This window comes from Saccostrea echinata, unplaced genomic scaffold (assembly GCF_033153115.1).
Source record: "Saccostrea echinata isolate AGI-Se365-2 ecotype Australia unplaced genomic scaffold, CSIRO_AGI_Sech_v1 ptg000022l, whole genome shotgun sequence".
In the NCBI taxonomy this organism is placed as follows: Eukaryota; Metazoa; Mollusca; class Bivalvia; order Ostreida; family Ostreidae; genus Saccostrea; species Saccostrea echinata.
Window position 1 is genome coordinate 5,703,922 of NW_026889771.1, and position 18,135 is coordinate 5,722,056.

Below are 18,135 nucleotides of genomic sequence, written 5' to 3' on the forward strand. Positions count from 1 at the left end.
AAAAATGTCTGATGACCTTTTTTTTTTTTGCTTCTCAGGGAATTTTTTGTAGTTGATAGTGCCCCCCCCCCCCCACTGAAAATGTATGGCTGTGCCCCCCCCCAACTGAAATTGCTTCCTACGGGCCTGGAAATTATTCAAAAAAGGTACTAATAAGTAAAGCAAACTGTTTGCATTTTGTCAAAAAAAAATCTTTCAGCCATAATCTACAAAGCACATTAATTGAAAAAAATGAAATCACATTAACAATACTTGAAATCAGGGGCTCATCTCATGAGCAAAAACGTTCACTTGAGTCTTTTTTTTTTAATTGGCACATCCTCGGAAATGAATATGTTCGCTTAAACAAAAGATCATTTATTATATTATATCTTTTATCAATTTCTTTTCTGTACAAGCTCGTTTAAGAGTTTCGATTAAAGCCGGACTCCTTCAACTAGTCTCTGTAAAATTATAAACCAATGCAACCCGATCGAATCCAGAGAACCAGCTGAGGACTCTACGATTTAGGGGACCCCCCCCCCCCCTTTTGTATTAAGTCAGTGTATTTGATTTGCTAAACATTCTATTTATTTCTGGTTCATCTTTCGAACATAGGGAAAATACAAACATTTAGGGCCTATGTATAGTACATCAAGTGAAACGTTAAATAAATAATGATGATAAACATAATAAAGTGATTCTAATCAAATGTAATCGCAGTGCTTAGCATAGAATCTCAGATTTGTGTCCCCCCCCCCCTTTTCTCGCTCGTTCCCACTCGGTCATTTCCGTCAGTACAAAGATGATGACGTCAATATATACATGGTTTGCGCACGCCTCACGGAAGTGAAAAATATAGAGGCTACAACAAGAAAGAGGTAAACATAAGTGGACAGGAGTATTAATCAGCGAGTGATTTTTGTAGGTTATTACTTCATATTGTTTTATCATTAATTGGTTTTATTACATTGTATAGGTCTATTTGATAAATTTGAAAGACTGTTTCATCATATGTGGCACCCACTCAATTGAAGAAAAGAATATTGAGTGCCGTTATTCAACGTTGATGATAGAAGGAAATTCCATAACGTCATTGGCAAAAGTAAATTGATATCAGTGGATTTTTTTTTAAAATTTTCTCTTGATAAATAAGTAAAACATGAATATAAGAACAATGTTCTTAGCAAGAGAGTCTCTCTTGGACACTCCCTTTGGGTGGGGACTCAAAGATCAACCATTCATGTGGAAATAGATCTAGAATGAAACAAACTGACAAAAGCTTTTTAAAAATATGACGCAGTACAGAGAACTGACTTGATCGCTAAGGTTTCTAAAATTTTGCACAAGGCTTCAGATCAAGATCTAGTATATGAAAGGAACCTACAGGTTTCTCATATTAAACTTAGAGAACCGAATTCCTTTAACGTTCAATAATGCTTGTTTTTCATATCTTTGTTAAATAAGACATATCAGCTAGGGAATAATTTTTTGGTAAATACAATAAAATAATGTGTTTTCAAGTGCTGCAAAACTAGCTCTTTGAGAAAAAAAAAGACAGACTGGCTTTTTAATACAGTAGGGTCTTCTACCCTTTTCGTTGGGAATTTAGAATTGAAAAAAGTGGAAAAATTAGGAAATATTGATGATTTATACATGTATTATGTTTTAGTTTAAAACAAAGACAGGAAGATTGTAGACTTTTCCAATTCAAGATTTATAATTTTCATCTGGGACTTTGTCTAATTTTCAGTGTACGTGTATATTGAACCTTATTGCATGAGCAATTCTCTGTATATTAATTCTGTATAATTCCAATCTTAATTTTATTTATTGATTTCCTGTGTTTTGATTGGACGATAACAAATTCAAGAAAAAGTTTACACATCGATAAATTCTCAATCAGAACTACTTGCTTGACCTAGCTTTTATTGTAAAAAAAAAAAAAAATGAGACAAATCGTTAGGCCAACTTCTATTCTGTGTTTTAGCAAAACAATTACAGAAACTTGAAATTAAATAAAAAACAAAACTGACGACATACAGGACTGGCAGATAGGAATATTATGTTTATGTCACTGTCAGATCATGAGTGTGAATTTTAAATCTCTGAGGTCATATTCTCGACATCCCTAATAGGCCTACAAAACAAATCAGCTCAGTTTTTGGTAGCGCTGTGATAGGAAAGAGAAACGTACCTTAGACTCTTGCCTTATTAGCATCAAATTCATTTTTCCACATCCTATATTCTGTCCCGTCTTTGAACAAACCAGAGCAAATCAAGGTTATTGTCGGTCTGCTACTTTTGTTTTAGAGCGTCTGTCGTTATATTGTCAACATGGCCTATTCTTTTGAAGTCTACTTGTATTTACGATATTTGTTGACTTAAACAATATTCTGAGAGTTTCTATAAGCTTATTTTATTAAATGTTTTGACAATTAAAGTTGAACTTTATCGACGTTCATCTTGATTGCGATTCACTTCCTCATCGCGACATAAAGTTAGTATTCCTACGCTGTACAGAAATAACAGATTGTATGGAGGCTTCAAAGAGAAATAATTTTAAAACTTCATAATTGGAATTATAAGAATTAAATGTTCTTTTTTCAGAATTTATTGATGTGTAAACTCATGCCTTTGTACTCACAAACTTTACATAAAAGTGCTTCGCACTTTTATTCAGTTTGTGAGTACAAAGGCATGAGTTTACACATCGATAACTTCTGAAAAAAGAATGTTTAATCCTATAATATAAGTTTACTATTATCTTATATCTTATATTCTTGGAGTAGTTTTTTTTAAACAGTAATTTAAATGTGTTTTGATAATTTTAGGTAAGGAAGACATTATGACTGACTCAGCACCCCCACCCTATCCTGGAAACCCTACCAAAGGACCAGGTATTTCTATCTCCAGTTTTATTAAGAAAATGTGCTACCTATATACATTATATTTGAATTTCTTTTTATACATGAAGACTCATATTTAAATGCTTAAAAGACATATTTGATTCTGCTTTTGATTACATGTATGATGTATGTATCGGGGAATATGTTGTTCTTACAAATGCTTCACATGACATGTGTATAAAGATTTGAAATCCTGTTTATTTGCTTGTAAAAGGTCATACAACACATTTCACTTTGGTATGGTCAAGAATATAAAGTGGAAATTATACAATGATAATTTTATTGTTAAAAGTTACTACATTATCTCTGCATGACCCCTGAATATATCTTAATGAAGTACAGATATTAATCTCTGCTCAAACTTTGACTCTTATGGCCAAGATGGGACAGAAAATGGATTCTAGCATTTTCTTTTAGTGTAGATTCAATTTTTTTTTTCAACTTCTTATCTTTCTGCTCTAATAGATCACCGTTTCTGAGATTTTTTTTTTTACATCTTTCTGCTCTAATAGATCACCGTTTCTGAGATTTTTTTTTTTACATCTTTCTGCTCTAATAGATCACCGTTTCTGAGATTTTTTTTTTTACATCTTTCTGCTCTAATAGATCACCGTTTCTGAGATTTTTTTTTTTACATCTTTCTGCTCTAATAGATCACCGTTTCTGAGATTTTTTTTTTTACAGTGAGGTATATATAGGTACTGGTATAATCTAGACAGTCGGGGGCAGAGATAAATTCAGTTTAGCATATAAGTTTTTCAATTAATTATCATCAGGTGCTTTCAACCTTCCTCTCAACAAAAGCTCAAAGGAATTTTCTTGTCTTTTTTGCTTTCTGTTCCCCTCTATGTGAATTTTTCTCTCAGGGAAGTTGTCTAAGGTCATGAAAAAGGACTTATAACCATCAGACGAATAGGTGGTCTGGCAGTCCTTTTAGTCATTTTGACTGGGGGCTGATTAAAATCATGTAACAATAAGTCCTACAAAGTCTTTGACCATTTTTTGTTATCAATTAGATATCAGGATCAATATTAACATTTTATAAGCACAAGATGACATGCTCTGGGTCTGATTTTTTCAGTCTGTAACTTTGTATGTTGACATGCAAAACAAATTGCCTATAGCACAGTCAGACTGCACAGCATACAGATATGTATGTAACATGTAGAAACATTCATACATAGGGGGTTCCAAATAAATTCACAAAAGAGAAATGGCATCTTTGGTGATTAACTCTTATAAACTTTTACCAAAAAAATCTGTGGAACTGAATGAAAATCTGCAGCCAGGACTGATAAAAAATGTCTTTCTAATGTCTAAAGTGTGCCTCAATTTCAACATGCTTTACCATGGTTACATAAGATAAATTAAAAACAGATGGTGATATTTGAACAAGGGCTATAAATAATAAAAAAAAAATTTGAATTCTTTGTAGAGCCTGGATACCCACCACCTGGTCAAGCACCACCAATGCAAGGTAACTTCCTGTTTGATATATGAGTTTATGAAATACAAATACACAGATAATACATGTTTATATTCCTATAAAACATATTGATATTCCTTCAGTTGGATATAAGATATTTTGATAAATAAAAAAGACCAGGCATAAATCATAATTTTTTTTCCCACCAGGATACAGTCAGCCATATGGACAACCAGCACAGCCTGGAGGTACGTATTATCTGTATTTTTTGGAAGATAAGTTAGTTTTTCAACCAGGAAGCTATATATTAACCATTTATAGCTTTATTAGATTATATTTTTTTTTAACAACAGTAGGACATGGGATATTTAATGGGACTTTTGTGATATAAATGTAGCTGTAGCTAGCTGACTCACTTATTCACACCTACACTGGTGTCTCCATTGCAGCATGTGAAGAAAGGAAAAATAAAATAAAAAAAAGATTTAAAATTGTCAGAAATTTCTCAAGATTAAATATAACTAAGATTTGTTTATAACTGTGTACTGCAACATTTTTCTGAGTTCATGATCATATCTTTAAATCCACTGAATATTATTCCTTTATTTCTTATGAAAACCAAAAAAAAAAAAAAAGACATTTTATTTGTTTAAATAAAAGTTCAAGGGCACAACAAGCAACATATTTTTTCGAAAAATTATTAGGTATCATGAAGACAAGAAGGCTTTACTGAGCATTAGATTGCTAGATTAAATATATTTGCAATGAACTTAGATTTTACGTAATAGCATGCAGTTCTACATTAATATGATGGTTTAATTAAAGTTTTATTAAGATATTATTTGATATTCTTCTCCATTCTGTAAAGGGTACCCACAGCAACCTTATGGACAACCAGGTAGTAAAATAAATGTTTGTACAAATTAGACAATAGTTTGAATGTCTTTGAGTAAAATACTCCCAAGAACATTTTCCTGTATATTAACTTTGATCTCTTCTAACCCCTGAACTATTACATGTTTTGTGTTATAGAGGACTAGAAAGTCATTGTGCAAATTAAGTTCCATTAATTCTCTACTATCAAATCCACAGAACTGAAACTAAGCTAGGTTGATAAGATTTAGATTCAGTGATTGTCATTTCTGGAAATACAACTTGAACTTCTGGACTATGCAATAAGTTTCTTTTCAAGTTTGGTAGATTATAACCATTAATGTTATGAAGTAAGACTAAATAAAATCTGTAATACACATGTATTATACTGATTTCATGTTTACAAACAAAAAACAAAGTGCAAAAAATAAGAAATTATATTTAGCAATGTGAGTGATCAGACATTTGTCACGGTGATCAAGAAGATAATCTTTATATAGATAAAAAAGGAAGTTCCTGCTGTGTACAAACAGGAAAAGGACTGCCGATTTGCACAGTGACCTTTATGTCAGTTAATTTTGTTTGTAAATACACCAGTATACAGAATGAGATTTGTTGAACTTTTGGCAAGTTAAAGTTAATTTTGAAATGTGTGTGTGAAGATTTTAAATATTTTTAAAATAAGTGTAGTAGTACATGTAGTACAGAGATAAGCATGATATTTATATTTTTGGTTTAATTATCCTTTTATAAATATTCTAACAAACTCTACATGTGAATTAATATTGACCAGCATATGGACAGTATGCAGGTAAGAGTGATCTCCCCTCACTAGAATTGTGTGATGTTTCAGTATTTAGTATTAACTGTGATGAGTTTATAGTGTGCACAGAAGAAGTTATCCCCAGAGTTTGATATTGTAAATTTAAAAATTTCATATTAACACACATAAACATTTGGGGGGGGGGGGGGGCATAATTGAATATCAAATGAATTTTCTTTTTACCAACTTTTGCATTGTAAAGGATATGTGTATTTTCAAAATAATGGTTTTCCTTTGATATTACTAGCTTTCTCATCTATCTGAGTGTAAAATTCTTTCATAAAATTGATAATGTTTTTACTAATTAAACCAGCATTTCAATGTGCATGCAGCACAGTATTTAAATTTAATTGAGCACAAAATTTTAATAAAGAGATATTGGATGGTGATAGAAATCTTCATGTCTGATGAAAATAAAGTCTTTCACAGTATATGCTACCATATTTTGGAAAAGAATTTTAGTGCACCTACACAGGGCAGTGTTAACTAATTTTCAGTAACATAACCAGAAAATAAAATCTATCAAAGGGAAAGCAGAGAGTTATTGTGAATGGTTATATACGTACAATACAAACCAGGGAATTCAATTAGCAATTATCTAACTTTGAGATCATTATACATAGTATTAAAGTAAATCTGTAGTTATAAAAATTTTTCTTTTGTTCTGTGTTTCACAAGAGTGGATTTAGCATGCAATTTTTGTGTGTATACTCATTTTTGTAAGCAGAGAAGTATTGTGTCTTGAAGCTATTAGAGAATGTGTAAGATGCTTTTAGTTATGCTTCATTGAAGAATATTTTTTGAGAGTTTAAAAATTGGAATTATTTATAATTATGCAAGACTGTACATCTGTATGCAACCACAGTTCCTAGTGAATTGGACATTTTACAGTGTAGACTATCTTTAATTAATATAAAGAAGAATTTTAATGAAAAGTGCAACAGCTATCATTTGTACAGTAAACAATACAAAAGGAGGCAATTGCTACTCAAACATGGCATGTATTTTGATAAGTGACAAATTTTAAAGTGACCTATTTTCATCATGATTATTTAAGGATACGGCCAGCCACAGGGGTATGGACAGACCACCGTTGTGGTGGCTCAGCCCGCCTTGACCATGGTCCAGCAGTTCCGTGAGACCCCGGTCCACACCAGATGTCCCCACTGTCAAGCTGAGGTTGTCACGGCCACCTCCTATGAAACAGGAACATTTGCTTGGATCATTTGCCTGGTTTTGTGCCTAGTTGGGTAAGAAGTCTGTAAATACTTGGTTCACATAAACTTAAAACTTTTTTCTAGTGATGACTTTTGTTATATGCATGATGTGTTAAACAAATTAAGTTGTGAATGTAGATGTCAGCACTTTTGTTTTAGACAGAGTTGACATTAGAGATTTATGTTTTTCATGTGTTAAAAATGTAAAAATATATTTTTAAAAAATGGGGGGGGGGTCTTTGTTGTCTATCAATCAGTATATTTTAACCTGACCACTTAGCCTGAGGTCAAATTTTATGATTTACCCGATTCCTCAAATTTAATTTCAACAATATTCTCATTTCATCAGAAAGAAATACATTGGACGGATAACTGTCTATTGAAGACTTCTCCTTACAAGTTTCCTTCCCCTATGAAGCCTTTTTCAATGGACACTCTGATTAAGTAGGATCTTAATTAACGAAACTGTTGTACTATCATTAATTGGAGTACTCTCAAAGTGCTTTCAATTGAGTAGTGAAATATTATTTGCAACCTGGTGTATCTACATCCTGTGTTTGGTGTATTATGGAAATATCCTTTTAAACTTGTGTGTGAATGGTAATGGCTATTAACAAACTGTATCAAATAAAAAGAATGTTTACTGTGAAAGGGATGCATGAAATAACGAGTTGGAGAAGTGACGGGTTAACCAAAAATGACTGTCAGAGCAACATATAAAATAATGAATTGAATTCACACCATTATGAAAGTTATTCAGCTAGGAAAGAAATTGTTCTTTTATAAATTTATTTATTTGTTTTTTTTTTATTTTTTATTTATTTATTTATTTATTGCTGGAAAACCTGCATTTGCTTTGCAAATATGCTTTTTTTTCCCATGATGAGCTTTTTGTTTTTTGTTTGCAGCATTGAGTTTGATATTCTAGCTTGCATACTTGTCATGATATGTTGACTTTGGTCTCTATGGCTGAAAAATCAGATTTCTACGATTCTAGGGGTTCTAACTGAGGACTGCAATCAGCATAAATCAACAAAATTGTTTTAAAATAAACACAACTAAAATCCCTACTAAAGTATCTTTGAATTTATGCAAAAAAAAAGATTTTAAATGAAAAAAGGAAAAATGCGGCATGTGCTTTGAGAAACGTGTTAAGCTAGGAGCGTGCAGTGAAGTAGCAGCTATCATGTTTTAGGTAAGATGAAGTATCTTTATTTCATTGCATTTTATAAATTGTTCTGTATTACTTGGTTAATGATTGTGCATTTATAATCACACATTTATAATCATACATTCAAAGAGTGCGTACAAATAGAAACATCACTCATATTTGTTCAATAAAATATATTTGAGAGTCATCCATTGACTGGTCAGATTAATTAAAGTTTGTACACTGAACATTGTAAAATTCCCTAATGCATTTAATATATATAGAAGATAAAAAAAATAGTAGTTGTTTTTTTTCCTAGATACAAACCCAAGTTGTTACACTGTATGTATAAAGAGGACTTTGGGCTGTGGGCTTTAGCATGCCATTTCATCCAAGATTCACACATTTATTACAATTTTGGGAAAGGAGGATTTTAAAAGATTCTGATATTTGATACTTAACAAGGTTTATCTAACACTTGTATGGACAGTTTTTTTTTCAATTGAAAATTTTAAAACAATATTACAATGTTCAACCTGGACATATTTAGTGACACTTGATTCATTTGTTTTGGTATTTAGTTTTTTATCTTTTCTTTTTTTTGGTTGAAAAACGATAGGAATTTAACCTTTTAAATTATAAATATACTACAAAATACTTCCTTAGAGCTCTGAAGTCATTTATGGAACACTACCATAGTAGATTGAATATATGCAACTTCCATCAGTATACTTGTAGATTTACATGTACATGTGCAACTTGCAAAAGTACAAATTAACCATAAACAATTCTCTTGTCCCTGATTGAAAGCTTTGTCATTATGTAAGGAATCCTTCTTTGAAAAATAAGAATAGATTTCAGAAGGGGTCAGTTCTAATCACTGAAGTCATTGTTTTTCATAAACACATTTTTAACATAATTGTAAGCATGAAACTGGTCTCACCAATTTCTCTTTAAGAATTCAGTTCTTTTTTATGCACCTATAAGAGACTATTTTGTGAATGGTAATGGTCCTTATTAATGTATCTTGTACAATGTGTATGAAATTTACTAACATGCATGTTTAAAATGTTCAAGTATATATAGGACCTGCAGCTACTCATGCAGGCTTTGAGCTATTACTACCTACCACTAATGTACATGTACCTTATGAGAGTTTTCCTAGAAATACATAAAAACTGTGCAAAGTTATAAACTTCACTGGTCAAAGACCAAAAGAGCATATGTGATGGTAAGGTGAACATCAAATGTCAGTCTGGTTATCTGTGTGTTTGTCTGTTTGTATTCAATTTCTCAAAATCCTGTTCCTCCTACAGTGTTAATTCAATTTTATTAATATTTCGTACAAGAAAAATAAAAATGGAATTCTTTCAAAGTGCAAGTCCTCCTACAGTTTTGGTCCATATTCAATAAAACTTTAAATATATTAAAAATGTACTTAAATACATAAATCTCGGAGTTAGACACTTCATGTTGGCATGAGTTTAAAAATAGAAATTTCTTTGAATTTCTTTCATAATGCAACTCCTCTTGCAGATTTTTTTAGCTCACAAGAGCCAAAGTTTCTTATAAAAAAAAAATTTCTATTGTCTGTCGGCATTGTCATTGTTTACTTTTCACATTATCATTTTCTTCTCCAGAACCATTGGGCTAATTTCAACCAATCTTGGCATAGAGTATTCTTGAGTAGAGGGGATTCAAGTTTGTTAAAATGAAAGACCCCTCCCTCTTCCAAGGGGAGATGATTAAGAAATAGTGAAAATTGGGTGGGGTCATATAAAAATCTTCTCAAGAACAATGAGCTAGAAAAGATGAAAGTTCAAACTTATGTGAAAGCTCTTTGAGGTAGTGTAGTTTCAAGTTTGTCCAAATCATGACCCCCTTGGGAAGGGTGGGGCCACTATGGGCCATCAAATTTTTACAGGAATACATAAGAAATTCTTTAAAATTCTTCTCAAGAAAAGCAAAGTCATGATTATTAGTTGTATTTATTTGGCAGTATCCTCAGGTTGTGTAGATTCAGGTTTTGTTCAAATCATGACCTCTGTTGGGTAGGGTTGGACCAATATGAACAATCAAAGTTTTACATGGGAATACATAGAAAAAAACTTTAAAATTCTTCTTCTCAAGAACAGCAAAGTCATGATTAGTCGTATTTATTTGGAAGCATCCTCAAGTAGTGTAGATTCAAGTTTGTTCAAATCATGACCCCTGAGGAAAGGGTGGCCCATCATGGGCGATCAAAGTTTTACATAGGAATACATAGGAAAAATTGTCTTCTTACTACTTGAAGCGGAAGTGATTTTTATTCCCCATGGCTTTAAAATATATTTTGAAACTAAACAGATATAATGAATTATGTTCATAAAAAACAAAATTGGGCATCCTTGGCACCTGCTATAAGCGTGTTTTACTGTACATTAATTTGTTCATAATTTTGATGAAAAAAATGATAGAGAAATCTGTTTAAATCTTTTAAAACTACCAGTATTCCTTTTACTATTTTCTCATTACAAAGCTAAAATAGAGAATTTTCAACATGTATATTGAAATAACACCATGAATACTGTCTCTTATTAAAATTGGATTGGACTTAATAGTGGAAGGATCAGCAATCAGCCAGTTAGTATATGAAACTGAAATTGATCTACCCTTATGATTTACATTTCAAAATAATAATAAAAATGAAAACAAACCACCATTCATAGTTTCTTTCTCTTACCCTAGAAATTGTTAGTTATATGTACTGTTAAGTAGGCTAGTCAAGTATGATTTGGGTTAGTAATTGTTCTACATGCAAAGCTTGACCATACTTTGCCATGATATTGGTGTACACTGGACTGAATGAAGATTTCTTTTAGAGAATACCATTACATTCAGGGCTAGAAATAATTATTTTTGTTTACTGGTCACTCGGGCTATCAGCTTAAATTTTTACTGGTCAGCTTAGTACTTTCACTGTCCCATTGGGCCAGTAGATTTTTAAAAGACTGGCCCAAAACCATAATATTAATAGTAATATTTTCTTATATTGTGATAGTTAGAAGTACAATTTAACAAAACAAGAAACTGCAGAAGTTTGGACACTCAACCCTGTCAAGTTAACTAGCCCGACTGTGAATGAATTTTATAATGCAAAAAAGAAAAATGCTGACCCAAAGGGCACATGCCTTCTGCAATGTACTAGCCCAGATTGAAAATTCACTGGCCCCAGACCAGCGGGCCATCAATTACTTCGAGCCCTGACATTCCTTAAATAATTAAGCTTAATCCTTATTGTATTGCACGTTGAAGAGGACTAACATGATGTAATTGTAACTAATGGACATATTTAGCTAAGTTTTCCTTTGTCCACTAGAAAAGTAAAAAAATGATCAAAATCCAGAGAGATGAAATACATGTACACTGTATTGCTGTTTTTTTATGTTTCAGGTGCTGGCCTTGCTGTCTGATTCCCTTCTGTGTGGACGGCTGTAAAGATGTCATCCATTCGTGTCCTAACTGCCATCAGACAATGGGGCGCTACAACAGGATGTAGACAACCAGTCAATGGGGACCAGCCAGCACACTGATGATGAGTCTACTCATGCTTACATTGTCGATAAAATGTGAATATCTATTATAGAGATTTATCCACATCAGTGTAATACTTGTAGTATTTTAATATTTGTGCAATTTTGTTTCTGTACACAATATTGGTTTAAATTGCTTTAAAGTTTATTATGCTTAATATTTGCTTCTACCAACATCATCTTATGTAAATATGAAATATATTTGGAGTGTGTTGTTTCTTTGTCTTATCAATTGTTACTCCTCCCATACAAGAATATAAGTTCTTTATTTTGTAAAATAAAAATAAATGTCAATTTTTAATTTTTAAGATCCTACAGAATTTGCCTTATTTTTAGAATTTGATATTGTATGTCTTATATTTTTAAATGGTTTAATTGTAATTTTCCATTGCATCAAGTTGAAAGATAAAGTCATTAGCGGGAAGTACTGGGTTAAAGTTTTTAAAACTTTGTGGGCATTAGAATTTGAGAATGTTTTAATTAGTTGATGGTTGTTGTGCAATAAATGACTGTGATGCTATTATGTAACTCATTATGTAACTAAATCATGATTTTAGCATTGACTTTTATTTATGGTTTTTTTTTTAATAAACAGAAATATTTCATTTTATCCCAGCATATTGCAACACATACAAAATATCTGAATCACTACCACAGCATGTCCTGACAGAGTGGACTTAAATTTTAAAATAGACCAGTTTATTAGCAGCAATCAGATAATTCAATAATGCTTTTTGTAGGTCAGTGTGCAGAAACAGTTAATATGATGCCTTAGTAATGACATTTTTTTAAAAAAATCTTTAATTCCCACCTCCTTAAAACTGTTAAGTTTTTATGTACCTTGAATTGCTTTTGTATATTATTCATAAATCAAATAAACTCATACTTTATCACAATTTATTGTTTTCTTTTATATATTGTTATAGAATCACTCTTATATCTTTTCACTAGCCTGGCTAGTGTTCTAACAAAAGTAAAATTTTAAACATACATGTAGATGTCTGTAGACCATGAATATGATTACATCACCTGAGCCAAAGGTTTTGGCCTCTCAAGAAGGTGTCTGGTGTCTATCTATTTTGGATGTGTAGAGTCTGTTAACATTTTCAACCTTCTTCAGATCACATATCCAATTTTAAACTTGCAACAATTTAGGGAAGGGGATTAAAATTTTGTTCAAATGAAGATCTACATCCTCTTTTAGTGGGAGATAATTGAGAAGTGGGAGTATTTTGAGTTCATTTAAAACTCTCCTTAAGAACCACAGGACCAGAAAAGTCAGAATGAATAAAAGTACTTTATGCATTCAGTTTTTTTTTAAATCATAGACCCTATAGGGCTAGAATGTGCAATAAAGAGTCAAAGTTTGATAGAGTAGTATATAACAAAAAATGTTTTAAAATTTTCTTAGAACATAAGGGACCCAATTATAATCCTATTAAAAATTGTATGAAAGTATCTTTATGTATGGTAGATTCAAGTTGTTTAAATCATGGCCTGTGGGGCTAGGAATTGTTCGTTACAAGAGGTCAAAATTAGTCAAACTAATACACATGTACAATTATATTTTTCTTTAGAGAAAGATGAGTGATGAGGCTAGGTGAGGGTAAAGTTTTTAATTAGTAATACTAGTATATAGGAAACTAGAGTGTTCAAAGGAACGCATGTGTTGCCTGCTTTGTAGCTTCATTAAAGATATAAATAAATCTAAGAGTGTTTGACAACAGCTATTTATTTACTGCAAGATGATAATTCATGCATTTGCCTGCAAAGAAGGAAAAACATCCATGGATAGTATGACTGCTATAGAATCTGACAGTAAAAGAAAATATTGTTCCCCAACCCTCAAATGAATAATTAAATTGAAATTATTAGAAATAATTGTTTATCATTTTATTAAAACATGTTTCCAACAATCCTCCAAAAGAGATTTCAATCTGTCTGTACTGCAATTGGCAGATCATAGGTTCCGTTTGTGGAATACGGATTCTAATGTATTTTCATGATAGTATTCAAATATAAAATGTGTGGTAATTGAATATCTTACAAAGTACAGTATCATGAGCTCATAAACATATATAAATGCTACTTAAAGAAACCCTGCCTCTCAAAAAATCATAAACTTTCTGAGGTATTTTTCGCAAAGTAGGTCAAGGTCATTTAGATTGTAATGCTAGTATTTTTATGCCCCGCCATGAATATGGCTGGGGCATATAGTGTTTGTCATGTCCGTCTTCCGTCCTTCCGTCTGTCCTTCCGTCACACTTTGCGTTTAGCTCTGTTCAAAGCTCACTTTCAAAGAAACTATCCAAGATATTTTTATCAAACTTCATATGCTGATAGATATTGATGAGGGCTATGCAACTGCATCAACATTTTTTGACCTTGACCTTTCCTTTGACCTTGACCTCACTTTTCTTAAATTAGTGTTTAGCTCAGTTTTAAAGATACCATTCAAGATAGTGTAATCAAACTTCATATGTTGATACATACTGATGTAAGCTATTCAATTGCATCAACATTTTTTTGACCTTGACCTTTATTTTGACCTTGACCTCACTTTTCTTAAATTAATGTTTAATGAAACCATTCAAGATATTTTTAACAAACTTCATATGCTGATACATACTGATGAGAGCTATTCAACTGCATCAATATTTTTTACCTTGACCTTTCCTTTGACTTTGACCTCACTTTTCTTAAATAAGTTTTTAGCTCAGTTTTAAAGATACCATTCAAGATAGTGTTATCAACTTCATATGCTGATACATACTGATGAGAGCTATTCAACTGCATCAACATTTTTTGACCTTGACCTTTCCTTTGACCTTGACCTCACTTTTCTTAAATTAGTGTCAAACTTCATATGCTGATACATACTGATGAGAGCTATTCAACTGCATCAATATTTTTTGACCTTGACCTTTCCTTTGACCTTGACCTCACTTTTCTTAAATTAGTGTTTAGCTCAGTTTTAAAGAAACCATTCATAATATTTTCATCAAACTTCATATGCTAATACATACTGATGTAACCTTTTCAATTGCATCATCATTTTTTGACCTTGACCTTTCCTTTGATCTTGACCTCACTTTTCTTAAATTAGTGTCAAACTTCATATGCTGATACATACTGATGAGAGCTATTCAACTGCATCAATATTTTTTGACCTTGACCTTTCCTTTGACCTTGACCTCACTTTTCTTAAATTAGTGTTTAGCTCAGTTTTAAAGAAACCATTCATAATATTTTCATCAAACTTCATATGCTAATACATACTGATGTAACCTTTTCAACTACATCAACATTTTTTGATCTTGACTTTTCCTTTGATCTTGACCTCACTTTTCTTAAATTAGTTTCTGAATCAAACGTCATATGCTGATACATACTGATGTAAGCTAATCAACTGCAGCAATATTTTTTTACCTTGACCTTTCCTTTGACCTTGACCTCACTTTTCTCAATTTGTGTTAAAATGTTGCATTACTAATATACCATTGGCGGGGCATTCATGTCCTATGGACATATTTCTAGTTCATAATAATTTGTGACAAATAGTAAACATGCTAAAAAGCACAGACTTACCTCTTAAATGTTAAAAATATGCTGTATATCGGCAATATGAACTACTTTAACAAGTAAGTCAATGGTCAAGGTCACTAGATCGGTAACCATGGTAATTTACAAAAGTCATAGTATGCAAAACGTACTCATTATTGAAATATTTTCACAGATAGTGTGCGACTTGGTATCAAATAGAGACTTACCAAAATAAGAACTATTTTCGAAGTAATTAAGATTAACTTTGAAATGGTTTCAACAAAAATTGTGTAAAAAAAGGTCTTGTGTTTTCTTTGTGTTTATTTATTGTTTTGTTTTCCTCTCAAATCCCTTTCTCAAATACTACTAATTTTGTCACGAGTAGTTTTTCTACTTTACATATTCTTTAAAAAGTGAAATATGATAAAAGTTAATCTGTGTTTGGATTTTCTTTCTTAAAAACACATTTTCACAATGAGATTAGGAATAAAAAAAATTGTACAAACAAATATGAATGAAACAAAGAATGAAATAGATTCAAAACTATGATGAAGGATACGAAAAGGTAAATAACTTAATGTATTTCTATTTGATATTCATGCATGTACTTTCAAAATTGCTAGAATATAATTCCCTGATTTAAGAGACTACCCGTCATATGTGACCATTCTAGGATTTCCCTTGATAGGTTGCTTCATACAGGTTTAACTGTATTTGATTTTTGGTAATATCCACACATCCAAATGGCATTGCAATACTTTCAATATATTATGATTAATTAGAGCAGATAATGTATTTGAAGCAGTCTGGATCAAAATCAAATGGTACACAAAATATATTTAACAATATGCATTCTATCCATACATGTATCTAAGTTATTTTAAACGTGTTTAAAGGTCAATATTTAAAAGTTAAATTTATCCTGTTTAAGGTTTTTATACAATTACTGAGCCACTCCCAGAGACTCTCCTATCATTTGTTTATTGTTTTGTTTGTGTTCTAGGTGCGATCTAGGATGCTGTTTCATTCCTTTCTGTGTCGATGGCTGTAAAGACGTGACCCACAGCTGCCCAAATTGTCGCCAGGTTGTTGGCAGATACAATCGGATGTAACTGGTCTCTTGATAACAGGATGAAGACAAAAGAGGAGAAGATCGACACATGGCACAAACTTTATCAAACCAAGTTTGTTAAACAATCTGTTATTGTTTAAAGTGATATTGTTGTCGTAAAGTTTCTTATATTGTAAAATCTTGCTTTTAGGGCTTGTTTTATTCATTTTAATCTAACTTCTATATGTATATTGCAATGGTTGTTTTAAATTTTAACAGCAAAGTAGATTTTAGAATATGCATATATTATGCTTATTTTTAACATACCGGTAAATGTAGTGATTAACTTTTGAATTTTAATCTAAATGTGATAAATAAAAAGTCCCACAAGAACTCTGCTGGGAATTTTCACTTTATTTTATGCATGTAGGTCCTGTACAAACACCAAGCAATTTCTTCGAATGTATATTTGGCTTTCTTTTTTTTTTCTTTTTTGCAAATTCGTTACTGTCTTTTCAAGTTTCATCACTAGCTAGTTTTATGTTGTTATTCATATCATTTTAATTTTTGTTAATAAAAGATGAATTTGAAAAATCAGTAAATCTGCTACAATCTACAAATGTGTAATTTATTGTAATAGATCGATGTATTATATTTGAAATCCACAATTTTTCATTTTAGAACCAAATGTATATTCCATGATATATTTTTAGTGTAACCTTATAAAGATTTTAGATACATTAATTACATTAAGGTCAACTAAGGTCTTTTTGCCACTTCAGAATATTGACCATCAATGTACGTAACCTTTACATGGTAGATTAGGCTTTCCTGAGGTTATTTGGAATTTCGTATACATGTGATAATAAGCAAATTGCTTCCTCATTGTTTAGGTGATCAGGAATTTTTTTCCTTAACCCCCATGCTATAATAAATATACTTATATAATATTTGGCATTAAATATTTTCAGATTTCAGATACATGCATTGTAGATTGTAAAAAAAAAATGTGTGTGAACTTTTCATTTGACAGAAGAAGAATCGATGCTCTGTTATCCTGTGTTGCTTCTTAACCAAAATTCACGTAGCTTCTAATTCCATACACTCAAATGACCATTTCTTCTTGACACTGATAAACTTTGATTCCATCACTAGTTGAATGTTTCACTTTCAGTTTTACTCTTGGTGTTGGAAATATATTCTCATACAGTGTTTTATCTCAGTGTTAATTTTTATATGTGAAAGTGTTATTAAAAACATGAACCATTTTGTCTTGAATTATTTTGAGCGTACACCATCCGATCGCAGGAGAACTATGCAGTATATACATGTACTACTAGTATATACCCCCAGAACTCTGTGTCGACTATTGAATGTCAAGGAGAAACTTGATTTTAAGTAAATACTAGAACTACTTTTTGTCTAAACTTCTACTATAGCTTAATAACAATATAATAATAACAAGCAAATTCAAAGAATTATGGTACCCCGCTTTCCGTGTCTTATTGGTTGGTGTGCTATTATTTTGGCATATTGTAACTGTCTTGTCTTGTTCTGTCTGGTCTGTCTATTATACAAAAATATTTACATCC

The 18,135-nt window shown here is 31.4% G+C and overlaps 1 protein-coding gene across 4 annotated transcripts; it reads left to right on the top strand.

Moving 5' to 3' along the window:
• Positions 1-867: 867 nt before the first annotated feature.
• Positions 868-17,811, top strand: LOC133190286 (cell death-inducing p53-target protein 1-like). 4 transcript variants are annotated; one of them, XM_061325821.1, is made up of 8 exons: positions 872-903; positions 2,814-2,879; positions 4,324-4,365; positions 4,524-4,562; positions 5,183-5,212; positions 5,981-5,998; positions 7,068-7,260; positions 16,496-17,811. In XM_061325821.1, the coding sequence occupies exons 2-8, from the start codon at positions 2,828-2,830 to the stop codon at positions 16,602-16,604; spliced, it is 483 nt and encodes a 160-aa protein (XP_061181805.1). In that variant the 5' UTR covers positions 872-903; positions 2,814-2,827; the 3' UTR covers positions 16,605-17,811. The 4 variants fall into 4 exon arrangements, with proteins under 4 accessions (XP_061181808.1, XP_061181805.1, XP_061181809.1 ...); XM_061325823.1 differs by lacking the exon at positions 16,496-17,811 and adding an exon at positions 11,810-12,845 and having other exon boundaries at positions 880-903; XM_061325824.1 differs by lacking the exon at positions 5,981-5,998 and having other exon boundaries at positions 868-903.
• The last annotated feature ends 324 nt before the right edge of the window (positions 17,812-18,135 follow it).

Bases quoted from the DNA above. Each gene is read 5' to 3' on its own strand.
- LOC133190286 (XM_061325821.1), top strand. From the start codon at position 2,828: ATGACTGACTCAGCACCCCCACCCTATCCTGGAAACCCTACCAAAGGA. The intron at 4,563-5,182 runs GTACGTATTATC...CATTCTGTAAAG, and splicing joins ACAACCAGCACAGCCTGGAG to GGTACCCACAGCAACCTTAT. The intron at 7,261-16,495 runs GTAAGAAGTCTG...TTTGTGTTCTAG, and splicing joins CTGGTTTTGTGCCTAGTTGG to GTGCGATCTAGGATGCTGTT.